The sequence below is a fragment of the Corapipo altera genome, unplaced genomic scaffold (genome assembly GCF_003945725.1).
Source record: "Corapipo altera isolate COAL_440 unplaced genomic scaffold, ASM394572v1 1b, whole genome shotgun sequence".
Taxonomy (NCBI): domain Eukaryota; kingdom Metazoa; phylum Chordata; class Aves; order Passeriformes; family Pipridae; genus Corapipo; species Corapipo altera.
Window position 1 is genome coordinate 10,928,910 of NW_020884881.1, and position 27,217 is coordinate 10,956,126.

At 40.3% G+C, this 27,217-nt stretch overlaps 2 protein-coding genes across 14 annotated transcripts in view; one reads left to right on the top strand and one right to left on the bottom strand.

Moving 5' to 3' along the window:
- The window catches only part of CCDC146 (coiled-coil domain containing 146), a 70,345-nt gene extending 57,915 nt beyond the window's left edge, over positions 1–12,430 (top strand). For 8 of the 9 annotated variants that reach the window (XM_027639567.1, XM_027639565.1, XM_027639574.1 and 5 more), the window contains 6 exons: positions 720–938; positions 1,558–1,786; positions 7,564–7,692; positions 9,177–9,314; positions 10,662–10,910; positions 11,885–12,430. In XM_027639567.1, the coding sequence (XP_027495368.1) occupies positions 720–938; positions 1,558–1,786; positions 7,564–7,692; positions 9,177–9,314; positions 10,662–10,910; positions 11,885–12,103 (1,183 nt within the window). In that variant the 3' untranslated portion in view covers positions 12,104–12,430. The remainder of the gene's footprint in view (positions 1–719; positions 939–1,557; positions 1,787–7,563; positions 7,693–9,176; positions 9,315–10,661; positions 10,911–11,884) is intronic. The other variant, XM_027639571.1, reaches the window with a different exon arrangement.
- Positions 12,431–12,887: 457 nt separating this feature from the next.
- GSAP (gamma-secretase activating protein) overlaps positions 12,888–27,217 on the bottom strand; it is a 43,259-nt gene continuing 28,929 nt past the window's right edge. For 3 of the 5 annotated variants that reach the window (XM_027639577.1, XM_027639576.1, XM_027639575.1), the window contains 9 exons: positions 26,350–26,411; positions 24,761–24,856; positions 20,108–20,178; positions 19,431–19,525; positions 18,196–18,315; positions 17,137–17,198; positions 15,121–15,225; positions 14,879–14,972; positions 12,888–13,835 (listed from right to left, as the gene is read on the bottom strand). In XM_027639577.1, coding sequence (XP_027495378.1) covers positions 13,735–13,835; positions 14,879–14,972; positions 15,121–15,225; positions 17,137–17,198; positions 18,196–18,315; positions 19,431–19,525; positions 20,108–20,178; positions 24,761–24,856; positions 26,350–26,411 — 806 coding nt within the window. In that variant the 3' untranslated portion in view covers positions 12,888–13,734. Of the gene's footprint in view, positions 13,836–14,878; positions 14,973–15,120; positions 15,255–17,136; positions 17,199–18,195; positions 18,316–19,430; positions 19,526–20,107; positions 20,179–24,760; positions 24,857–26,349; positions 26,412–27,217 lie in introns of those variants that run through there. The other 2 variants (XR_003527090.1, XM_027639578.1) reach the window with 2 other exon arrangements.

The window sequence follows — 27,217 nt, forward strand, 5'->3', positions numbered from 1 at the left end:
TTGATGTCGATATCTTCCCAGTGGAGATAATGCTGTGCATCCAGAAGTGATATTTCCACCGATCAAATGCACTAACTCTAAGTTCCATGTTTTGAGCAAGTGAATGATTCACGTAAAACAAGAATCTGTCCTTTAAGTGAGGAACCATTATCCAGTGACCAGCATAGGATGTTGGAAATGATGAGATCTGTTGTTTATTTTTATGTAATCTTGTCACTAGCCTTCCGCTATGATTTTCTTTTTCTGTCAAATGCGTAACCTGATAACTTTCTCATGTTGATGTTGTGATACATCATTTTATAAACAATAAACTAGGAGAGCTTTGAGTTGCAACCACAAAAATTATTTAATTATCGTTTTTTAAATAGAAGGGCAGGATTTCTACACATTAAGACTTTTCAGTTTATGCTTCTGCTTTGAACTTTATTTCTTATGGCCCCTTGGGCTACCCACTAGAGAATAAAAGAGCTGTAGTGCAATACTCCCTTTATAGCATTTTTCTTGGGCCATAATCCAATTCTTTTCAAGCTGGAAAGAGCTTGCAAAGAAAAACCATTTCAGAGAGTCTTTCTATTTTCTCATAAGGCTTCTGTGAAGCAGAGTGACATAGAGGATCCTTTGTGTATTTGTGGAATAAGTTTAAGATCTGCCTTTAATTGCTGAAATTGGTTTCAAATTGAAAGGACTAAAAACATTCCCACATTTCTGTTATGTTAAAGAAAATTGCAGGAAAAGCATGCGAAGATTAAAATTAATGCAGGAATAGTAGAGCATCTCAAAAAGAATTATTGCAAAATCGCACAATTCATTGATGAGATGAAAGAAAAGCAAAAGCATTTGAACCTTGAGAGACTGACCACGACAGTCACCCACATCAAAGAGGAAATTGCGCAGCTACACAAAAAATGCGAAAGGGTTATTCAGCAACAAGAGGAGAGGTACATATGTAAACTTGATCTAAGGTTTAATATGTGTTTAATTTTGACATTTATGAAGCAGCAGTAGTTTTCAGCTTATGAGCAATTGTATTCAGGAATACTAAAAAGTCTGCTGCACTTCAGTGTTTTCCTGAGCAATCTGCCTCACTGCACTGTCAGTGCTGCTTTGCATTATGTGGCTATTTCTCCACTGGTGACAATGCTCATTCTTCAGAACTATTTTATTCAAAAAACATGGTTGCTTGGCTACTGAATGCCTTGAGAACTGGTAGCCTCCTGCTCTATTTGTGTATTGTGCACAGATAAGGTATAAAAATGCAGATGATCTAAATCTTTCTGTTCTTCTTATTCCATTTTAAATGCTGTGGAAGGCCAGAAGACCTTAAAAATTATGTGAGAGTAATCCTTCCAAGTGTTTGTTCTCTGATTTTCACATTGTAATTATTTTGTTACTTATTTAAAATGCTGCCATTATATTAAAATAATATTTGTCAAAGCTTTGTAAATTTTCCCAGATTATTACTATCTTTCAAGGTCACTGATTGTGTTCTTGAATGGAATACACTGAATATGAGTAATTTTTTTTTTAATTTACCTTTTCACTTTGGCCTTATTTCAGTGGTCTTCTGCTCAGAGAACGAGATGAAGAATTAGGCTTTTTACATGAAAAAATAAACAGGCAAGAGATGTTGTGTAGAAATGGAGATAATAAGATGCAAGTTATGGATGAAAAGATCAGTTTTCTGAAGCTGAAGGTAGCTGAGAAAAAGAGAGAGATTGCATTGTGTTTTAAAGAGCTCCCAGTGAAGAATGCCCTGAATGCAAACCTGGCGAGACTGGAGATACAGGTTGGTGGTAGAGGAACTGGTTTTTTTCCTGTCATTCTATATTTTAAAGCTTAGAGAGATTTCACTGAAAAAAATATCTGGATATACAAGGTTTATTAAAACATCAAGTTCAGTAATACACCTGTCTAGCAAAACACTGACATATGTTTTTAACTTCAGATGTGAGAGTTTCTATGCTTATGTGTAACTGGCTGATGCACTTTGTTACACTCATGCCAAATGCTTCCCGGGTATGGAATCTCAGCTAACCCTCCCCATAGCCTGAAATGTCAGTATGACTAAGCTGGAGAATGGGAGTCATGGGGCAAAAATGGGACTGTAGATAAAATTTGTTAAAACTGTATTGATGGAGTAGGTGGAGGGGTGGGAGATACACTTAGATCGTCAAGTTTCTGAAATAATAACTCAATTCACACTTGACCCTGAGCCTACTCTGGAAACTCTGCAGCCTACAATGATATAATCCACATATATTTTCTGCTACACAAAAACAGTGTAAGTTTTAGTTCTAGTTACAAAATAACATTAAACAACTAACAAACTGCAGTTCTTGGGACATTCTTTCCTTGCTTTCTGAAATGGCTCATTTACTTTTGACCTTATCTGCAGATGGTAATTTTCCCCATACATACTCCATTAGTGCCTGCACAAAATCATAAATTAGGGTTTACCATTGCCTTTTAAACTTCCATCAATGGGAGCTGTGACTCAGTGTTTAATAGTGCTTGCACTATTCTCTTACTTCTGGCCTTTTGAAGAAATTGTATGCTCTGCTACAAGAATAAAATGTAGTACAATACCTCATGCAAATCATACTCCAAAGAACTTTACGGGGCCCTTACAGGTTTAAACTATGAACAGAGGTAGTATGGAAGAGAAAAACAACCTAAAGGGAAAAAAAGACATTTTCAGGTAAGATTTAGAATGAGACTGAGAGTCACTGAGTCAAATACAGTAACAAAATGCAGATGATTTTTGTGAACTGGCAAAGTCAATCATGAAACTTTGCTTTTTCTGTTCTGCATTCTTGCAACTTTCTCCTTTGTGATGATGGTTCATGTGAAGCCTAAAGTCACTGTTAAAGGGAGGCTATTGTTGCAGGTGCTTTAAATCTTTTTGCAATATTGACATAAAATTAAAAAATAGGAAAATACAATCGTGTGATATTACACATGCAGTAGTCTTAATAAATGCTCCCAAGTCAGAGATTTTCCAGTTAGCAATGACAAATAATCAGTTATCAGCCTTTAAAATTTAACTAGATACTGTGATTACTGAATCTGATTTCTGGTGTTGGTTGCCATATTCAGATTGCTAATTCCCGTACCAATCACAAATTTGAATCCATGTTGAAATCCAATTAGGCTTCTGTTCAGTTATCATGGTCAAAGGATCTTATGATAATGATCATTTGGATGAGACATTGACTTGATGATGTAGTGAATACTGCTTTAAATCACTGGTCTTCAGCCCTCTGACGGGGTAATAGGAGCTCATTTTGGTCTGTGATTTGTCTGTTTTTCAGTGTAGATAATTATAAATGTTCAGAGAGAGGCTCTGTGCACCACAGGGCTATGAAATCCTGATTTCTATCAGAGTCCCTTAGACCTCCTCTAATGCAGACTGTAAATCTCATTTCTGAGTTCTCCTCTTTGTTTTATTTCTCCATTCTGTTGTGACCTTGTATAGGAGCTAATCCCTAACCTTAACTGGATGTTAGGAGCCCACAAATGATGCAGATAAGTGAACAAGGTCTCTTTATTAATGGAAAGAATTGTGTGTCTTTGTCTCCAGAGGGAAATCCTGATAACCTTATGTAGGGAGCACAATATTTCTCCAGGAGGTCTTTATTCTCAAGGCATCTACCTCTGCTCATCAATGGAATGGGAAACTTTGACTCACATAAGAAGGAAGAAATTCTTCACAGAAAGGGTGATTAGATATTGGAATGGGCTGCCCAGGGAGGTGGTGGACTCACCATCCCTGCAGGTGTTTAAGGAAAGACTGGACATGACAGTGCCATGGTCTACTTGACATGGTGGTGTTCAGTCATAGCTTGGACTCAATAACCTGAGAGATTTTTCCAACCTAATTGATTTTGTGATTCTCTAAAAGTCATCTACAATTTAAATAAAATTTAGACCATCTGATATGGGCAGGCTGAATCCTCTATCTGTGCCTCTTAAATTTTCTCCTTCCCTTTTCCTACCCTTCCTGCCTCCTTCAGTCTTAAGCAACACCAGACCTCCTTGAAGCAAGTGCTAGTAACATGGACTAGGTATTTTGTTACTACAAATGTAAAGAATTAAAATCAGAAATATTTACAGCCTGCAGAAACTGACCCATAATTTCAGCAGCTGGAGTGCCCATTGGGAAGGCGAAAAGTGCAGATCAGGGCTGGGTGCCAATTCAGCAAGAACAAACACTTCACCTGAGCAGCTTCATATTCCACATGAGCTGCTTAATCATCAAAGTGATGTTTGTTCCGCTTGTAGACTTTTCATCAGAAGCTGCCTATTTCCACAAAAGAGTGAAACATCAGTGAATAGTTTAGCCAAAAAAAACCCTTCTCTGAAGCAAGACCAGACCTCTTCTAAGCAAGTGCTAGTAACGTGGATAGGTAGGTTTCTTACTATCAATATAAAGATTTAAAAATAGAAATATTTACAGGTACTTCCTTTATCTGACACAAAAAATATACCTGGTGAGTTTGTAAGGTGATTTTCTCTGCGAATAAAACTATGTAACTTTTAATTGGGACTGCACATCAAGGGGCTGTTCCTGCTGCTTGAAGTGACCCATAAAAACTAATCTGCCTTCATGCATCAGTGAGAAATACTTAGCATCAACCATTAATTAGTCCAACATCTAGACCTGCTGAGCTGTCATGGTACTGTAGATGGGACTTTCATGCCTCAGAGTTCAGCTAATGTACAAGGACTGTCAGTTTATTTGAGGCATTTGACAACAACATTTGTCCAGGTTTTAATACAATCTCATTAAAGTCTCCAGACTACATCACCACAGGCATAGAATAATGGGACTAATAGACAGACAAAAAGTTTATCTACTACCTGTTCCTATGCCAGCATCAGATTGCCTGTCATTCCTGAGAGGGCTAAGCTGTGCTTTCAAGCCACCACTGGAAAACCTGTTTCCCTAACAAGTTATCCCAGTTCTTCCTTAACGGTGGAAAGATTTTCTTGACCTTTAGCCTGGATCTTTCTTTCTGCGGTGTAAGAATATTGATTTATATTCTGTACATCAGGAACATGACAAGCAGACCATTCTTTTCCTTTCTGTGACATTTCATGTTACTGGAAGGAAGTTAACCATGTTCCTCTCCCATCCTTTTGCTAGGCTACACAGCCCTGTTTCTTTCAATCAGCCCTTACAGATCACTATTTTTCTACATTTCTTTTATTTTTGGAAATATGGTCTTTATGTGTCCTGAGGTACAGTGTGTAGTGGCTGAGAGTGAAAGGATTCATTCAGGCATCTTGCAAGTTACATTCCTGCTTATGTGTCCAGGTATGATGGCAGCTTTTCTTGACATGACAGTGATTCATCTTCACATAAATGTATGTAACAACCAGACCCATTTTTAAAAAAGGGCATCCAACCAGTTGACCTTGATTCTGTGTTTGTACAGGCAACTTTTCCTGCCTACATGTAGCAACTTGCATTTTTTATTTAATATTTTCTTTTTAGTTCAGACCTTTTTTCAGACTAAGGTAATTTTGAATTTGAATCTTCTCCAAAAAATACTTACAGTCTCTCTGAGCTTAACCTTATACTGCTGATGAGGTATTTACTGTATATTTTCATCAAGAATCCATTTCCTTTGCTTGTTTGTGAGAATCACATATGAAACAATATTGAAGCTATATAAAAATCAAGATGTATCAAGATCAATCAATATGATACCTATTATTTGTCATCCATACACTCGTGAAATCATCATAATAGAACATCAGTCTGGTTTGACATGACTCAACACACCTCTCTTGGCTGTTATTCCTGCCCTTTTTCTTTTCTTGACACCAACAAAGGAGACTTAATGATGTGTTCCAGATTGATTCTTCAGAAAGTGAAGGCAAGTTATCTGTGGTTCCATAGCTCCTTTTCCCCTCACTTTTGAAAATAAGTCTGATATTTGCCCTTTCCTAGTGCTGTACATTCCTCACCTACTGTCTCTGAGATGTTGAAAATAAGCGCTGGATGTCCACTTTTTCAGACCAGTCTAGGCATATGTTCCCTCTTGTGTAGGTATCCTTCAACCATCCCTCCTGACAGATTACAATCCAATATAGAAAAGCTGCTCTTCTAGGGCCTTTTCCTATCCCCTGTATGAAATCCACTCCAAGAAAGGAAGGATTTTTTTTTTCATTTTAAGACTTAGAATCTCTTAGAACTCAGATAAAGTCTTGCATCTGATCACTTCAAATTCATATTGCATTTGAAAGCAAGCCTAGTATTTAGATTTAACATTAAACTTTTAATGGATTTTTTTATGGATTTTTGGATGGTAGTTTTGTTGCAATAGTCCTTCTCTAAATTAACTATTCAGTCCTGCAAAATTTTCCTGCCCTAATCTCATTAAGGTACCACTGCCTTCAAAAAGGTATTTTCCCCTGATTTAGTGGATGAGAAATTTGGCCCCAGATAAGAAAGATCACTGGAAGCATAGCTGCATCCTGCTGTGCTGGCCCTACTTTTGCATTCTTCTACTCTGTGTATTTTGGGGCTTGAGTTTTAGTTGTTTATAATTAAAATATATCTTTCAGTACATTAGTTATGTGCTGAATCATGGTTTGCTGAGGAAATTGTTCATTACAGTCATTCAAGGTTTTTACCTGCTTGTAGACAAAGTGTACAGGAATGAGCTGTGTGGTACTTTTTTACTAGAAAAACTGTTCTGGTACTGTTCTGTTGACATCTGAGAAGTCCTGTCAGTTTTTCCTTTTCTAGTTAAATATGACTTGTTAACTTCCAGGAACAAACCCCATCCCAGCAACATCTAAACATTTACTTTATATTCTGGTGACTGTTCATAACTTTGAGAGCCAGTAATCACTTATTTCCTTAATCAGTCATCAGCTGCAGTGGATGGTTAACATTTATACCTGGGTAGTGTTATGTCAGTGCTAATAGGTCAAGGTTGCAGTGACAACTCACTGACAGATGGCCAGGTGCTTATCAGAGCACACGACCCCACCGCTGTCAGTCTTGCAAGTCCAAACATGAAAAAATGGCCCCAGTCACTCCTTCAGCGAGGATTTACGTGGAGCCTGGATGTCCACCTAGCATATTCTGGGAAGTGTTATTCCATGGGAAGGTCTCACATCACAAAGGTCAGGGAACACCTGCCTCTATGAGTCCCTGGGGTACCACATTGCTCAGTGTCACCGCTGAGTCACTTCAGGACATGTGCCTGGGAACTTCAGTGTAGAAAACTTGGATGCCTGTAGGGATGAGACCTTCAGCACCAATGCATGGGGAAACAGGACTTTCTATTGTATTACTGAGGATAAAAAAAACGTAGCCTGAGGACCTCAGGTGGAACTCAATTTCTGTCAGACAGCAGGGTTTCCTCCATTCTGCAACTGTCACACTGTAGTTCCCTTTTAAAATAAAAATTTTAAAGGGCTCATAATTTTCTGTGTTACCCTCCCTCCTTCCCAGAACGAGGAAACTTGTCTGTTGAAGTCTATGGACCAAGGTATGGGGATGAGTTTGGTTGGAACAAATAACTATTGTGGCTTTTTGTTTCTTAGTATTCCCAGTGCAGGGAAAAGATTAAACAGCTGGAGAAAATTTTTGATGATGCCACAAATGAAAGCAGAAGGCATGAAATGGGAGGGAAGGACCCATCTGCACCTGAACTGCTAAAAAAGATTGAACAGGTAACATCACTTCTCACATCATAAGCTACCCTGCTGTGCTCGACCACTTTTATAAAATGCAAATTGTGTCTTTTATTTTTAAAATAAACTTTCTGTAAGAGGAATTTAAATAATTATGATTGGCTATTGTGAACTTCAGCCTAGTGTCTGCTTTTCAGGTCAACTGGATGTGGGGCATTTTGACTTCTTCCAGCAGAGGCTGGGGAAGGGGAGCTCTGTGAGGTACACCTGGCTCTACTGCATCCTCTGCTAACCAGTCCATTCACACTATTGTCCCTTCAGTGCACACCCACCTCACTAAGGAAAGCAGCAGAGGGAGATAAATGCAGAACAATAAACTGCTAACAGTTGTCAGTCTTTGGCAACTGGACATGAGCTGTTCCACCATGACACACGGGCTGTGAGCAGGAGGTCAACCTGCCACCCTCTTAACAGAGTCTGCCTGTGTGACACAGAACCAAACACCCCACCTTGTCAGGGCTAGGCTCTACTGGTCTGCTTCCCTGCTGAACAGGGAGCCACCAAACAGGTGGAAGCAGCAGCCAGGCCAGCCCAGGAGCTGCAGTGCTGGGGACTGCCCCAAGAGACTTCGGAGGGAAGCATTAGGTCCAATCAAAAGCCAATTTCAGAGCCCTATGTATGAGGTAGGGAAGAAGGTAAAGGAATGGAATGAGCAGACATGGTATTTTCTTATATATTTTTGTCTGTTCCGTTTATAGAGACACAAAACTCCTCCCACTGTGTTTAGTGTTGGGGGGATTCACACAGGGCTGTGAAGGTGTTGTTCGGGCAGCAGCAGCAAAGTCAGAGCAGCACACACTCATGTCCTTTTGAAATCGAGTTTGTAAGGACATACCCTGAACACTGCTGCTTGTATTACATGAGCTTTTTGCCTTACTGTCCCATACTCCTTGACTGGAGGGAGCTCTGCGTAGCCAAGCAAGCCACAACACAACCTGCTCTCACCAACCTGCACATTAAAAAGCAGGGCTTCTTGGACCCATGAAAACTTTAGACACCTCTTTCAATCTCCTTGGGAATTAAAGTCATTGTAGTTGTATTTGTTTTGTTAGTTTATGGAGCCCATACTTTTTTTTTAGCATCAGGAGGGAAAAAGTGCACAAAGCAAGAACTGAAACCTTCCCATTATGGTGTGACTCAAGGGACCAGAACATTAAAAAAAAATCACTAGAAAAAACCCCCATTGCTTTCAAAAAAAGCATAACAAGGCAGTAACAATAGTGTAAGCCCCACCCTGAAAAGGGCCCTGTCTGATATAGAAGAATTGTATGACTGACAGTAACCAACTGAGCCAATTTGGGCCTGATACTTGGCAGAGAGGGTGAAAATTTTGAGAAAACTGATAGTGAAAGTGTTTGGGGTTTTTTGGTATTACTTCAGCAGCTCAAAGCAATCAAAGAACACCTTGTGCTGCACCTTCCCCTGTCATTTCCTTACACCCTGTGTCCTCCTCCTTGCTGCAGCTGGAAGCAGAGCTGCTGCAGAAGGAGCAGAAGTTGATGCAGAAGGAATTTCTTTGCGAGTCCATTTCTGAAATGACGGACAGAATCCGTGCTGAGGCAGAGAATGGGAAGCAGGACATGCTGCTGTTTGCTAGAAGGGTAAGGAGTGCACTGCACACTCTACTTGAAAACCTATACAAAATGAAATAATATCTAGGCAAGAGGTGATTCACTTGCAAATTACAAAAGTGGTTGGAAACGTTGACAGGCAAGTCATAAGCTATTCTTCAGAAATTATAAACATGCATAGTAGCAATAATATAGATAATACCAAAACCACTAGGCAAATGCACTTTCTTTCAAAAAGAAAATTGCACCATAATTGGTACCTTTCACAAAAATATAGGATTAGTTCTTTCTGAAGTAGATGCTTAGAAACTTTTTTTGCCATGTGTACTTAACAACAAACATGTCAAAGGCTAAAAAGATATAAAGAAAGGCCAGGTAAATTCTACTCCAACATACACTAAGATGAACTTGGTACCTGGCTCAAAGTTCCTTTGCTATTTAGGTGGGGAGAATCACACAGGAAGCATCATTTTCAATACAGTTATTTTTATATAATGACAGCTATTTCCTTTTAACTGCCAGTAATATTGTTTGCGAAAGACCAAAAATGCTCCCAGCTCCCAAGTTCCTAATGAAAAAGCTGCAAATAGATCAGAGCTGAGGGAAAGGCAGAAAAAAAAATGCTAAGTAATTAATGTAAAACAAGGCCAGCATTGATTTCTTTTGTTAGGTGTTAGGTTTGGCAGGCAGAAAGGCTTAAAACTAAACAGATTTTTATTATCAATCTTTCATTTTCCACAGACAGAGAAATATCCTGGTCATGTGTTTGTGAAATGATGGCCATGGGCTAATAAACTACTGTAACAATGGCAGCATGCCAAAAGTTACATTCACAAGTACTCTGACTCTCCCAATTCCCTATTAGTCACTTAAAGAGTATTTAAGTTTTGTTGGGTTTTTTTAAACCACTCTAGTCAGACTCAAGGATTCCTGTCACGTTCCTTTTCAGTTGTGTCCCTTGCGAGGATAATGTCACAACCCACAGCCCCTCTGCATCTGCATTATCACTAAATTATCTTATAAGAGTTGGCCTTATTTCACCTTTGTTACAAAGTTAACCATGCATAAACTCAAAGAGAATTGGGGTCCTGGGCCTTTGAGGGCAGGGGGAATATTGCTGTCCAGCTGAAAAGGGCAGGAGGCAATGACGAATGTGCTTTACTGTGTCTTGTATTGGAGTAAATCTGACTTCTTGAGCTGCCAATTTCTGTGGTTTCAAGTGCTTACAGAAATTAAGTAATTTTCAAGTATGTTCCATACATATTTAAAACCTTGTCAAGTTGAACTTGTTTTCAGACACCTAAGGCTGACCTGTGTCGTGCCCAGTAAGTGCCTAAAAGGAAACCCTAACTATAAGGCAGCTGTTTTGAATTTCAGATAAATGAACTGCAGAGGAAGATAAAGGACAAAACCAAGGAGAGGAGGGCTCTTATTGCAGAGTTGACCATGAAGCAATCACTTGTTCTTCAACTTCAGCAGGAAATGAGAGAAAAAGAACAATTTGTGATGATTGCTTCATGGAGGATAAGTCAAGGTCTCCCCCCTCTAAAGGAAACAGAAAAGGAATGGTTGAAGATCCTAGGCAGTGACAAGACACACAAAGCAGCAGCTGAAGACAGAGCTGAAGTAAGTTCTTGTCACGCGTTGCAATTCGGTGTTCAGCCCCATCCCTTCACTGCTCTAACTGGTCTTTCCAAAAGAGCTGTGCTGGCTCCATGTGGAGCCGCTCACCGGGAAACATGGAGCTCCAGGAGCTGGTGCAGATCATGGTACAGACAGAGACAACTCCTAAAGTGGGTTTGTGGAGCTTTAATCTGGCAACACCGCTTAGAGCAGGTAATTCAGTCTTTAGGAGATCATATACTAAAAGTGTCACCTTGGATTATTAAAGTAGTTTGTGTGACCATCTTGTGGCTGATGGGTGAGCAGTGGAATACTGCTTTCCACTGGATTTCAAGGTAAAGCTGCAAAAGGTGGGGTGTGGTATTCAGGAGAAATAAGTTTAGCATCTCCCACATAACAGATGCAATGAGCATCAGATCAGAAGCAGCAAGAAATCAGATTGCTCAGCAAGACACTGAGGATAAACAGGGCAGCACATCAAATAGTGCTTCAAACCCTACCCTGCTGGACGCTGCCTCTGTCCTTAAGACAGTCAGTGATCCCAGAGCAGAGAGCTCCTACAGAATAATAATGGTTTAGAATAAGAATCTTCTCTGTCATTGAACCTTCTCCTCATGCTGTGACTCAGTTTCCTTTCAGTGCTGTGCATAAAAGCTCACTGCAGTAACTATTCAGGAACAGAATTGTTCCCGAGATGTTCTGTCTACAATTATTACAGCTTTTAAAAGTTCCTCTAATCTGTTTTCTTCACAAATAATGAAAGCACGACAGGCTCAAACTGTCAACTGTTTAAAAGGACAAACTCCCATCTACATGGTCAAAACCTCATGCTTTTAATACCCCTCCAGCTTTCCTGGCTTGCCAAGGATTAGACTAATGATGTGTCCTTTGTCATAGATTCTGTACATTGGCTCAGGAGAGCACTGGAGTTCTAAAGCACACAGTCCCTGTGTGATCAGACTGTGTTTCTCTGACAGGACCCTACAGAGGAAGAACAAGATGCAGTGCCTGGCCATGCCCACACAACAGCCCAACAATGCCCAACCACCTCTATCCCAGATGAGAAACCAAGTCCCCCATTCCCAAGGTCCCACGGCGCTCCGGCTCCTCTCAGACCAAGTGAATCCAGTTCAGATCGGAGACGTTTCAGCAAATCTACTGCACAGCCATCTGAAACCTCAACAGACAGCACCTGAAGCAGGAGAAGCCATTCTAGCTGCTGAATCCTTCAGTGCAGCATTTACACTGCACTGAAGGAAGGTCTGTTAGTGTTCAGCCAAATTCCATATTGAAAAACAAAGTATATTTTCATGCCAGAAGCACAGTTAACTAGTCGGTGATCCAAAGCCTCTTCTCCTGGTATCCCAAATGGAGTGCACAATTTTAAAGTGTTAAGAAAAGTTAGTGGTCATCATGCTATACTTTTTTTTTTCCAGGTAGAGTTTTATTGCATCTGAGGTTATGTTGTAATACATTTCATTAAAAAGAAAAGGCTAGAAAATCTTCTCTTATTAATATAATATGAACAAAGTGGCCACCACTTACACACCAACATGGCTTTCTGCAGTCTAAGTCTGGAGTTTACGCTTCCCAGAGAAATTCTAGTTATATTGAGAAAAATATTCCTTCCCACTATGCAGTTACTGAGAAAGCTAAAGCTTCACTGATGGCAAGGACAAGAGAGTGACCATGAACTTGCAGAGTCACTCCCAGGAACCAGATCTTTTTATTTCAATGGTAAGGAAGAGGAAGCATCAGTGGAAACTACTAAGAGAGAATATCAGAGGTTATTATTCAAAACCTCCAAAATATATCAAATTATTAATGAGTTTCTCTAGTTTAATAGGCTGAAATTTTGTAGAATTGTTGTAAAATCCAATAAAGACTGCAGAAAATCCTGCATGGCAGAACTTGACAATTTTCTCTGCATAGCAAACCACTATAACCATTTTAAATTAATGTCACAGTTCAGAACTTAAAACAAAAGAACAAACAATACTGGCTCAGTAATGTACAAATAAAAGTTGAAAACAAAGGAAAAACAGCCTCCCTAAGCTTCTTTCTGAAGCTGAGGTTTGAACTGTAACACTAGAAGTTGTAAGAAAGAATTATGTAAAACTCTGTCCAAGATACTGCTAAGATAAATTTCAAAAGCTTTGTTCTTATCCTGTATTGCTTACAATATTTTATATATATCTTTAAAAAAACCTCAAAACCAACAGACAAAAAACCCACAACAAAATCTATCACATGCACTTTAAGGAGATGATATTTTGTGTTAATTACAAAACTGAAAATATTACAATGCAGCTCCAGAGGCAGAAGTACCATAAGGTAACTGATGACCACTAAAAGGAAAGAATACATCATTACTGATGTCTGACACAAAACTGATTTGTTATTTTTACCTGTTTTACATAATCACACCAAGAAATCCTTTTATTAATCTGAGTAAAAAGTTACTGGTTCTTGTTTCTGTACAACTGGACTGCCTTTTCCAGGATTGTATTGTTAAAATATGTGCCATTAATACGAATTTTCACAGCATGTTTTGATACCCGCTGTCGTTCCACTTACTTGATGACTTCAAAATGAAACTATAGATACATTTCAAACTTGGGTTTGTGTCAAATGCATTTCTCAAGGATTTATCTAGAAGTCAGTAATTTCAACCTTAGTATGTTGGACCAAACATTGTTTTGAATAGCTCATGTCAATACCAGCAGCTACGCAAAACTGCAGGTGATTTGGGAAACAACATGGCATTTAAGTGAATACTTTTACACAATCACCACAGTTCGACAGATTTCTTCAACAGCACAACATTTCACGAATATTTGAGGCCCAAAAGCGTCATAGTGTGCTTGAGTGCCATTTCCTCTACAAATCTTGCATTAACATGGTCTTGTTTTTCATATGGACGCACACCTAGAAAAACATGGTGAGAAAGTATTTACAAAATTGTACATGCTCCTATACACTTATAGTCCTGCAGTCTATTAAACATCTTCATCTACAATACCAAAAGATAAGAGGTTATAGACAGAACTGTGTTTTCATGTACCCAAGATACCTACAGCTTTCAGTGCTGTCCTTTGGATGTTCACCTATGGCAAAAACTGTCCCATTAGTGGGATGTAAGTAAATGATACCCCACTCAGGGGGAAGCTAAACCATCTCTGGAGGCTGCTAGGGATTTCCAAACCAATTCTACACTGGAGATCCAAACCAAGATTAAAGCACAATGGCTGTGTTAGTGCTAGTGCATAAGATGGCCTAGGGCCCGTGGTCATATACTGCTATATGGTTTAACTCTTTTTTCCTCCCCAAATGGACATATCCATACTTGGACAATCTCAGTTTAACCTTCAGGTCCTTATCCTGACTATATTTTGCTTACTGGTACAGGCACAGCCAGTAATCCCTCCCCTAGGCACCTTGCTTGTTCAGCAGAATTCAAAACCTCCGGGTGCTCAGGTTCACTGGATGAAGCAAAGACTCTCATCAATGGGAACGGTGCTTCACAAAAATGAACGGCTTGGCAAGGAAAAATGTCTGGTACTTCAGAATACCTCCGAATCCAGGGATATGGGTACTCTTTTCTAAGGTGGAAGATCTGATTTTGGCTGCCTCTTAGCTACCACAAGGAACATAAATAAGGACCAAACCGCTCTCTCCCCATTTGAACACACAACAGCTACCACCACGCTATACACAAACCACATTTTACTACATGGGTTCTGAAAAATGCAGGTTTGCTATCTGGATCCAACGTAAAGAGGATTTGGATGAAAGGATATGCAGTGAAGAAGTCCCCTGGCACTTCCCATCAGCAGAAAGACAACCAAATCTATGTGTTCAGACATCATTGGAGTTTTAGAACTAAGTTATGTCAATATAGTCAGGATACATCTAAGTGAGCATCAAAGGGTAACGATTGCTGGTCTTCCAAAATACAGAATTAACATTACCTTGATTCTCTATCTCTGTCAACATACTTGTCAGGTAGTTCAGTGGCAAAAACTCCACAGGGATTGAGAATCTCTCAGGGATAGACCTGCTGCACTGTAAGGTAGAACACTGCAGGTTAGCTCTCCAAGTTGCACAGTACCAAGTTTCAGTGTTTCATTAGTGTGTTACAATCTAAAGAAAGCTCAGCAATCTCAACACTGTCAAAGCACAAGATGAAAAAAAAAGGCCTCTGTGGTCTTACCTGCCTGTTCCCCAGGTTCTCGAGCAAAAGTTTAACATATTTCCGTGCAATTAAATTCGCATTTATGGGATGATTCCAAGACTGGCGGACCTTTTGACCAAGAGCCTAGTAAGCAAAAAACAAAACCCAAAAACCTGAGAAGATAAACACAGGACAGTGGAAGCTTAGGAGGAGGAAAAGCAGAAAAAGACCTGAAACAAAATCCAGGCTGTAACACAGATGCTTTGCTTTCCCACACTGATGACAGAAGCCAAGATGTCATCATCTGTAGCCATGGAGCCTTCCTTTCATAGCCAATAACTAAAAGATTTCCATATGTTCCTAAAATGTGGGAAATCAAAACCTCACTGCTCAGTACTCCACTCAATGTGTCTGTCCCAGTGCCACTGTCCCATTTGGCATGTGTACTTAAATATCAGCTGAGGTTTAAAATGACCACTTATCTTTTACTGTGACTCTGGTTTGTATCTATTCTTTCCCCAAAGAATAATGTAGATACCCCATTCCTCAAGGTTCCATTCAGGACAGAGCTTCCTTTAGGCTCACTCTCAGCAATCTTACACAAGCCAAATGTCAACAAGGAGACATATTGGGAACACAGTTAAGATCCCATTATTCAGGTCATCATCCTGGAAAATGATAACATTGACTCACATTCCCAGAGGCAAGAGATTCAAAACTAGGTTTCCCAAAGCTTCCAGTTCTAACCAACAAGCAAAAGAATAGGAACATACTGTGAAATCAGCTCCACTTTCTGATTTCCATTTTCCCTATCTAGATCTTCCCCCCTCCCTTTCAGCTGTACTGCAATGCAGACTGCCATAGGGGTTTATTTGAGTAAATGCTGTACAATTTCAGTGGTGCTTAAATCCTTGCTTCTGATGGAACTGAAGTCATCTACTGAATGTAACCTGCTGAAAATAGTCCGAGTCACCCCAAAGTGACCTTTTTGGCAAACAAACTACTCCCTGCATTTTTTCCCAAAGCTGTAAATAGATACAATAAGGCACTGAGTATACTGTGTGTAGCCAACAGTACCCGTTCCCTGCAGCTCTCCCAGCTCAGCCTTCGTCAGAGCACGGCTGGAATGGTGTTCCCCACCCACAGGCCAGGGGCTGACCCCAGCTCTCCAGCCCAGGCCCAAAACAAGACACAGAGGACAAAGGACATCCTGTGGAGTTCTCCTCCTCTACCCTTTCTCAAAACTGCTGCCAAATAAAGAAGCCTTTGTTAGAGGAACACCCAAGTGGCACTTCTGGCCATTTGAACTATACATAACAGCCCATAATGAGCAAACAATGGGCAACTTATGTTGAGAAAAGCCTGGCACTCCCCGAGGGGGATCCCTGGTGTTCCTCTGCCCACTGAGATGTGCATCCTCTGCAGTCCTGCTTCCTCTGCAGTCCTGTGGTGTGCACTAAGAGCAAAAGGGGAGAAGTCTATCTCCCATTCTGCTGGAACTTTTTATGAAGCACCAGTTATTAGCTCTAACTAATTATTGTGTGGCTACAGAAGTCACTGATGGGTGAGGCTGAGAGATTTCACTGAGGGGAGATCTTATAACTCAGTTTCCTCCACAGAGCTGTGGTATGATCAGATTTCACAGCTTTTACTGTACTGAACATATCTGATAAAGTGTAAAGAAGCAAACGCAGAGGTCACAAGTGAGAAAGGCTCTGTGGATGCTAGAACACCCACACAAAACCCCCATAAATCCCCTTTAAACCCCACTAAACCCTCATTGCTTTATGCACACAAGTATTCAGCAGAGTCTTGTTGATTCCTGTAGGGTCATGGAGACACTGTAAAAGACTATGGACAAATCTATAATTTAAGTTATCAGGGTATCCTACAGCCAGGAGCAGCAGATGGAGAAACTGTGGATGTTCAGGTTATATTTGAATCAGGCTCTATTTGAATCACAGCCAAGTCTTCCATTGGCTTGATCCTACACACAAGGAGGAACTTCCTATCAATTCAAAAGTCCCAGAAATTACATCCAAAGTCATTAGTTACCTCAGGAAGCCTCATGACAATACTTAATTTCAGCTTTTCATTCTGTTCATTGTCATCCAGATCTACAAGAAACAGGCAAAAAACCAAACAATCAGTAACTGCGTAACAAACTTTCAACTGTCATTGAAAATATTCTGAATAAATATCACCTCTATAATGAATTGAAAATTTCAATTTTCAATGTCATCTGCAAACTCACAGGTGATGCACTTAATCTCCTTGTCCAAACTGCCAACAAAGATATTAAGCAGGCCCGGCCCCAATACTGAGCCCTGGGGAACCCCACTGGTGGCCAGCTGCCAGCTGGATATAATTCCATTCCCCACCACTCTCTGGGCCTGGTTGACCAGACAGTTTTTACCTAGCAAACAGGGCACCTGTCCAGGCCATGAGCAGCCAGTTTCTCCAGGAGAATGATGTGGGAAATGGTGTAAAATATTTTACTAAAGTCCAGGTAGACAATACCTACAGCCTTTCCCTCATCCACTAAGCGTGTCACCGGTCATAGAAGGAGATCAGGTTGGTCAAGCAGCACCTATCTTTCACAAACCTGTGCTGGCTGGGCCTGATCCCCTGGTTGCTCTGCACATGCCTCATGATAGCATTTGGGTTGATCTGTTCCATGACCTTCCCTGGCCCTGAGGTCAGACTGACAGGCCTGTTCCTCTTGTTCCAAACATAATTAAAGCAAAAGCTGAGGACTGGACAGCAGACAAATTTCCTCACACATAGGTGTGCACTTTCATAGTCATACAAATTTCCCAATAAATTCTATTATGGCCTTTAGTATTTGCTTTTCTAGGAAGCCCCAAGTGGAAAAGCTATAAACTCAAATTCTCTCCAAACAGATATTTCTTTGTGTGCTATGATAAGGCCAATCATGTAGTCTGAGCCCTTTCAGGTAGGCAACACCATCATCTACAGCCCTCACTGAAACAACACTCTAAGGACAGCTGAGTGTCCTGGGCAATAAATCCTGTGTCCAAGTTGAGTTGCTTGAAGGGCAGCACTCCCCATTAGCTGGCTGGTAACAAATGAAACACTTGATGCTCACTGTACCTTTCAGCAATTTCCTGACACATGTTTCTGTCAACTGCAAGACTCCAATATCAATATAGTGCAGGAGGGTGTGCAGAGGAAGACAACGAACACCGAGACCCAAGTGCAGAGTGTGAAAACCTATGAAAGAGACAAACTTGTTTGGTACAATATGGGAGTTTTTTTCTTAAGTCTCTATTAAAGACTGGTATTACTCTAGCTAAAGCCATCATTCCCCTTAACTTTTGACTGTTTCTAGTTGGTGAAGAAATCAGTTTATCAAGACATTTAGTTCTTATTTAGGCATCCTTTAAGTCCTCTCAAGTACAATTCCCTCAGAAAGAAAAAAGCCAAGGGGGCTGAAAACAGTCATTAAAGTCATACAGAGTCACTAAACATCTCCAAGCTGTTGCCTCATATCTGAATTGTTTTATTAATTTGTCTTTTATATCTTTCTTTCCTCCTAATTAATCAAAACCTGAGGCCTCACCACCCTCCATACATGGCTGCCACCCACCCATTCCCATAGGCTCTGTTAACACTTCAGTTTCTCATTAAACATCAGCCAGACAATGGTCTTGTTATCACATGACATAACTGCATGGCAGCATTTGTGCCCACATGGACTGAGGGACAACTCATACCAAAAACAGTTTCAAAGACTGAAGACAGATCAGGAAATACAAACTAGAGAGAGTCAATCAGAATCAGAAAGCATTAAGATGTTAAGAAGTCTTTCCCTAACAAAAATAAGCAAGTGCTTTGAAAAGACCATAAGTGATTACGAGTTGGTCTGGGAAATCAAATTCTACTATCAAGACCAACTTTTCTATCAAGGCTGGAGGTAATCCTTTCAGGATAAAACTGAAAAAATATTAGCAGGGCAACAGCATGAGAAAAAACACTCTTTTTGATCCATGGTAGGAATTTTCCCTTGTGGCTCTAGACACTGAACTCCAGTTTTCTAAAAACATATAGAAATGAAAGGAATCTAAATCTTAGTTCTAAGGTAAGATTGCACCCAAGCATTCCACTGGAAACCTCTGTTTCATTGTCTCTGTTTCTAAAAACTATTTAGTTTTGCTTCATTTCACTTGCACATGTTTATCAAAGGCCTTCCCCTCTGTAACTGTCTTGACTAGATTTCAATACTGCCACAGCTAACTTGACACATGTTGCAACTAGTGCTCTCAGGGGAGGAATTTATAGCATTGCTCTCCTCAGTTATGATTAAAACAGCAAAACATAGGACTTACCAGGAGGTAAAGGCATGCACATGCCATTTGCTGCTTCCAGAATCCGACTCATGATGTGGAACACCGCAAACTCTCCTGCACTTCCTCTTTCGTCACTGTAGTTAATGAAGCAGCAACATATTTAGAACCTGAGGTGCCCACACTCTGCTGGAGAGATGGTCAATTTGCTGTACTACATGTGCACTAAATGCCTGCATTTGGGGTGAAGTGCCATGAGATGCTGCCTTGTTTACTGAGGTGTCTGTCACCCAACAGCACCAGCTGCCCAGTGCTGCCACAAAAAGTTGCTCTGGTGTCCCCACCTTCTCCCTCCATTGCTGCATATTTACAAGTCTCTCAGCAGCACCTGGAATCAACAGCAACAGATGGAAGGGTGCTGGTATAAGGGACCTGGCTTTTGTAGGTGTTTAACACCCACTACCCAGCTTAGGACTACTATAAACTCAGTAACTTTGAACTCCAGCTCTAGAAATGTTTGGTTAATATAATTTTAAATGTTTAATATTTAAAATAATTTAGAGAGGGCCAGCAGGGTCATTAGGAACAAGAGGTGACAGTCACACTGACATTCGCAGCAGCATAAGCAGTGACTGTTCAAAGCAGTGGTACTCTTGAGGATCTTATTATGCCCATATTTTAAAAGGCAAACTGAAAACTTTAACAAATGACTTGCTCACAAGCAGAAGACGCAGGAATGAAGCTGGTATCTCCTCCAAACTTCTTTCATTATTCGATGTATCAGATTCAGCTAAAACAACAAAGAAAAGACTGGATGTTTCCAGGAGCCTGTGTACAGCAGGCCCTTGCCCTTCATTCATTTCACACACCAGTTTATGTTAAAATCTTCTCATGAGACTCCTACTAAGTCTTCTTTTTTTTTTCCCCAGGGGCTCAAAATGTGAAGTTATTAAAATTTGAATTGTAACTGAATTGCAATATTCCAGAAGTTGAAAGTGCTTCCAGCTCATCAAAACATTGTGTAAGACATATAGCAACTTAACACATGGTGCTTCTCTGAGATAACTCATCTCATCCTCTTGCATCAAATTCTCAAAGATCTGTTTGCCACGGAAGCAAAAACTCCATGTCCAAGTGGCATTTGTCAAGGACTCAGCAAAAGTGGATGACATTGAAGACAGTGGAATCCTCAGTTTGCCAAGAAAAGTCTGCAGGAGGAATCTCAAACCTAGTTCTGGCAAGGAGGAAAGATGAGACAAGTAAATGCCTCCCCTCCTCTATTGAGTTTCCTTTTTGTCCATAGTGAAATAAAACAATCCCTTGGCCCATATTGTTGCTTCTTTGTGCTCCCAAACTGACCTCCACTACAGTCAGTCAGCACACCAAAGCCACAAGCCCTGTTCTCACACTTGGGCCATCTCAGCTTCTGCAGCTGACAGAGAAACCACATACAAAGAGTTGAAATGACTTCCTCATGGTTGTCATGTGTAACCACTTCCATATCTCAGTAACAAAACTGAGACACTTCCTCTGTGCCTTTTATCTCTAGCCCTCAAAGCACAGCAATCAATCAATCCCAGGAAACTTTCAGGAAGCAAAACTGACCCCCATTCTGCAAAGAGGTGTCACGAGAAGTTACAGACCCTTTTCCCTGCTCCAGATGGCCAGAATCCAGGAATCATTTTTCCCCATTCTCTTTTCCCCTCATTGACTTTGCCCTCTTCAATGTCTAACTTGTCACAGGCTCTGAGCAAGAGGGAAACAGGACATAAAGGAGACGTTCACATGCAAAGGCCAGAACTAGAATATTGGTCTTCAGTACTGCTCCTGAGTGTTCCTTGGCCAGAAAGCTCTACAAGACAGCACTTTGTCCCTCCACCACTTGAGCCAGGCTTGCACAGCTACCTGATGCAAAATAACTACCTAATATTTTCCATCTCTACACTTACTAGATGCAGTGGAAAGGTCCAGTTTAATCTTTCTGGAGTATAGCAAGTTTTCCAGGAAATGAGTGATTTCCAGTTTTCAGACAAGGGTCAAAAGAACTGCATCTGCTGTTGGAATGACTTTCACCCCTGGCCAGCACACAGGGTGCAGCTAAGGCCTCTGCATTATGAGCTGCACCTGGAACTGAAGATAAGTGTTGAAGTGAAGGGAGGGTTCTTTCAAGCTCCAAAATCATTTGTGCAACAAAAATGGTTTTCAGGAGAATGATACTCCAGAATGAATATTTTTTTGCTTAATACCATAGCACACTGTACAGCTTTCACCGAGTATAGAAAGCTAACAGCTTCTTAAGTCATAGCCAACCTCACTATCACAACATACTTGAATCTTAAATACATGCATGCTTGTGGCGTGATACCTTCACCAACAGCATGACTCACTTTGGAGATCAACGTCTACCACAGACATTGCAGAAAACACATACAGAAAGAGAAGTCATGTCTCAGACTTTTTTGCAGAATATAATACACAGGATAAGGTGCATGAGACAAAGGAAACATTATCTGTTTGATAGAGGGAGCACAGACAGTTTCCTGTCCAAGGTTAGCAGAGGTTCTCTGGGGGAACCAAGTTAAGAGCTACACCCATACCAGGCAAGGCCATTTTTCATTGAGTAACAAGGAAACATAATACAAAGTTTTTTGGGGCAAGTACCAGAAGACATCTCCCTTGGAGTGCTCTAAACATAGAGAGAACACATGACCAACAGCGAGACTGCATGCAGGAGGGTCTAGGCTGACAGTGCTGTCCTTGCTGCCTTGAAACATCTGCATTTCCAGGCAATGCTGCCTGGAACGAGGAGAGTGAAGTTCCACTAAAGTAATTAGGAACCACAAGTTCTCATCTCCTGTGGCTGTTTCTATGGCAAAGACACAGGAGCAGCTAAAGAAAATAATCAGGAGCAAAGGAATCAGGAGCAAAGGAGAAAAGGGAGTGAGACAAGGTCTTGCTGTCTTTCAGATCCCCTCCTGCGCAGAGGATATGACAACTTCTTCTGAGGAAACTCAAATCCAAACGGCATCTGTCTTCTATTCCTCTGCAGCTGAGCCCATATCAGAAGGAAATGGCCACAGACATCAGAGGAAAAGGTGCAGCTACTGCAGTGACTTGCAGAGCAAGTGTATTCAAGTCTGCCTCTTTCCTGTGCCACGGGCTGCCTGTTCACCCTGCCTCCCCTTCCGCTTGCTGTCAGTTCTTCTGTCACGCTGCTTCTGAAAGTTATTTCTCCCCTTTCCTGCCTCACAGAAATGAAAAGAGTGAACGAAACAGATATGCAGCAAAGCTAAAATAAAGTAATTGCAGGGGAGAGAGAGACTATGGACACAAAAAACTACTGCAGGCGTGGTGGTATGTGGACTGGGAACCAGGCACACTCTGGCAAAGAAGGAGTTCCCACCAACACATGCCATTCACACTTCCCCATGTTACTTCTCTGTATTCAAGTACACCCAGTTCTCTGACAGCAACCAGCCCTTGTCTGTTGTTTCATGAGAAACTGTCAATGCTCCCAGGTCTTGACTACTCTGACTTCAGCTGCAATGGATTTACACAGTGGTTACACGCCACAGAGCCCTATTCTCAGCCACTCCTGGGCTCCTGAACATAATAAAAAATTATTTTATGATGGCAAACAGACAAGCAAATAATTTCAAGTCTCTTCTGTTTCACTAGTTTCAATAGCTCAGCTACATGCTGCTCATGCTACAATTAACTGTTGGAAGACTCAAATTATTCCCCTGAAGAACTCAAACACTTAGGATATAGAAAGGTTTAAGATGTAAGAGTTTCTGATTAAGATGAGGGGAAACCCACATCTAATAATGACATAATTTTAAAGTTTTCCAAGCAGTACCTAACATGTACCAGCCAGAGGGCAGAAGCAAGTTTTATAGACACATTATTATAGAATCACAGAATATTCTAAATTGAAAGAGACCCACAAGGATCATCAAGTCCAACTCTTAAGTGAATGGCCCTTATAGAGATCAAACCCATGACCCTGGTGTTATTATCACCATGCTGTAACCAATTGAGCTAATCTCAGCTAATCTATAATCTTTGTTTACAGTAGCTTTTCTAAGAATAAGCCTGTCAACTGAGTGGAGAGAATTCTTACTGTTAGTGACATTAAAAAAAAAATTAACCTTGAGAGTTCACTAACAGGGAGGGCTGAGGTTTATTTTGCAAGATTTAGTCTACAATAATTTAGTCTTGCAGATCAAGGTTGTATGAGTGTTTTCATATTTTTTATCTTAAGTTTTTATTACAAGTGAACAAATTATTACTAGAAATTGAATGAAAGGAGAACAAGCATTCCACTTGTGCTTTTTCACCACCATTTTCAGGTACAAAGCTTTGGTTCCTGTTGTACTGTTCCTATTTTAATCAGCCACTAGTTTTTCCTTCTTTTCTACACAGATGCAGAAAAGCCTGCCAGTTACCAGTGAAAAACTTGTCAAGCTATAAAGCGAGGCCCGAAAAGTCAGTGATGGCAGTGAAGCTGCAGCAGTTCAGAGAACGTTGTAAGGTTGACAGCACAGCTGACTTGCACAGGACTTCCAAAGAGATGCAGGCATCAGCAGCCTCAAGAAAGTTTCCCAAGGTTTCCATTCCCAGAAAACAGCACTGTGGGGAGTTTCTATTGAATGGTGTGGCAGGGCTTGCAAGAAGAACAGGATTTAGTAGTTGCCGCACAAGCTTTTGTGAACTGTGTTCTGTGCTTAAAGGACATGACGTTGAGACAAACAAAGACAGGTACATATAATTTCTGTGCACAACAGTCACAGTTTTCAGAGCTTTTTTTTTTTTTAAAGTTTCTCTTAAGAGGAGGAAAGACAGAAAAATTTTCACTGTAGTTTACACAGATCTCTTCATGCAAAACTCTGTCTCCTGTCACACAAAAAAAGCCCAATGAAGGCAGGATGTAGGACTGGTGATGCTTTACCCATGTGTCATATTGTAGTGAAATCTCTTTTAATTAATTTGTATTTCCCCTGGTGGCACCTCTATTATTCAGAACTTGCAGCGATGTTTTCTAAAGGCAACTAAATGGATCTAATGATGATTCTTTGAACTTATCAGTTACCATTTTCATTTCTGTGAGTAGAGCATATTTGTACAAGCTGTAAAGAGAACAGTTTCTTCTGTATTCTGAGTGACCAGTATAACTCTTTGGAAAATACTTAAGTATTATTCATTTCCTTTATCAATACATACAATATTAAGCTGAAAATATGCTTAAATATTTTAAAAACAACTTTCTCCCATCAAATATATACATATATTTACAAATACCACATACCCAAGGATCTACCATCCAACTAATGCATGCTCACTCAAAACCGTGACTATGAAATCCAACTAACCAGGTTTGCAACGTAATCCAAAACTATTTGGTCAATCTTCTTTTTTCCTACATACTGTAGATGTCTCATAAGGTGATCCTTTAGCTGAGCAACCATCTAGGAAAAAAAACCAAACCCAACAATTTAGTGTCCTTGAGCATCTTCAAAGAGATACAAAAGCTGCAGGAGGTGCAGGGCCAGATCAATAGGCATTGGCTCAACAAAATGTTTCTGCATTATGAAACTCCAGTTCAGAGCGAGATCCCAAGCTACAGTCCAGTCTTGCTAAATTCAACAGCAGATGTGAATATTCAAGATGGCAAATTCAGCAAATGAGTGCTAAGTTGAACTTTCAGTGACACTGAAGAGAAAAAGCTTACAGTTCTTACATCTCTCTGTGTCAAGACAAGTGAACAGGGAGAAAGAAGGGTTTAAATATGAGCGCTGAGTCCTGAGAATCTAAGTATTACATAAAATCTCAGAGAAAACTAGCTCAAGTACAGTTTGTAGTAGTAGCCAAGAACCTGAGAAACAGAGTGATTAATGGCAATTTCAGGTTAAACATTAATTGTAAAGTCTTTAAAATTGAGTGTTTGTTATCACACAGTCCATGCCACTCCCTACTCTCTCCTTTCTGAAATATTCACTGACCTCGCGTAGCTTCAGATTGCAACTCAAGTCCATGCTGGCTCTTGGCTGAGAATTACTAAGCAGCATGATTTGTTTCAAAGCTCAGAGTAAAACTGGAGCAAATAAAAATCTCTGTCTCAAGGAATGTACATGTAGATTTATCTCAAATGTGTCAAGACAGCAACACAGGTATGAGGAAGGCATAGACAAAGGACAGCAGTGACCTGCTTTTTGGATCTGTCTGAATAAACAGTGGGGAAGAAATGCAGAGAAGCTTCAGAGAATGAGAGGCAAGACTTGGAAACAAGGTGACAAGACTGAAAAGAAGGAAAAATTGCCTCAGAAGTGAACAGATAGGACAGTGTTGATATGCTCTTCACAGATGCACTGCTGAGACTTTCCAGTACATACCAAAGAGTTTCCTTTGGGTTTAACAGTAAGAGAAAAAGACATAAGTAAAGATGTGCATTTAGACAGAGGAAGGACAGGTAGGAGTTTGAGACAGGATATATTACCCATAAGCACATAAATGGTAGATCGTTTTGAGAGGTCACTGCTGAAAACAGTGCAGGAGATGAAGCAGTCCCAGCAGTGAGGTAGAAAGAAAAGGAGACAGTAAAAAAAAAGCTGTTAAATTGAGGAGCAAGAAGATCTGCAATCTTCAATGTTTTAAAGATGTAAAATAGTCCAAAAAGAACTGATAGGTTAAGATGAACTCCAGGAAGACAGAATAACAGTTTCTAGCTGAAGTTGTAATTGGAAAAAACATTTTGACAAATCAACTTTCAATTGCTGTTTTTTCCCTATGCCTTGATGACCTTTAAGATGGTATCCTGATTATGAACTCTAAAACTTAGGAATTACGTTTGCCCCATCGCTACTCTCGGTGAGACTGAGCTCAGCACTGAATTTAGAAGCTCACTTTCAATATATTTGTGGAGGTTGTGCGTCCCCTAGTGGACACTGACAAAAGCACATACCAGTCCCATTAGTAATTGCTGCTGATAATCCTCCTCTTCAAAGAGAGGTACGAGCCTCGCCTCTGAAATAAACAGAGCAAGAATCATTCAAGGGCATGACACTGCAGAAATACCACGAAACTTCAACCCGTTTCAAAAGTACTTAGGAACACACTTAGAAACAACCAGAAGTTATGGTTTGATCTACTCAGCTACAGAACTAAGATAGTGAAGAATCATAGACTGCATAAGAGAACTGAGAAATGGAAAATCACCCTTTATCTGCTATCTTCTTCCTCTTTCCTCTGATATTTAAGAGTTGTCACAGTGTGGTGACTCAAGAAAGCAAAGAGACACAGAGAACCTTCTGGTAACACCAGTGCAAGTGTGTTGCTAAATATGCTATTTAGATCTCGTCATTTACAAACAAACAAGATAAAACAGCTGCATGGGTCTTCCAAGGAAATGGCTAGACAGGAAGGAAATACTCCAGGGAATCACCTCCCACTTTCCTGGTTCTCTTCCATGGTGTGGCTCCTGTTACTCAGATTTGCAGACCATTACGAAAAGAACATAATTTTCTAACTAAATGGAAGGAGGTTATAGTATCTACTAAAATTAATAACCTGTATTTCCTAATCAGTGCTTCCCACCTAGGAACAGCAAAGGAAGAAAAACAATCTCCTATTTCATCATGTAGCATAAAACCAAGTCAACATTTTACAGAACCAAGCACCAATTTTTCACAAATTTTCAGCTATTTTTGCTCACATTGAGATATAATTACTTCAACATTTAGCAGTACAAAGACCTGAGCTGCTTGATTTTAAGGGACTTGAGGACAAATCTACAGGGAAGACACGCTACATTGATGCTTGTTACTGGCTGG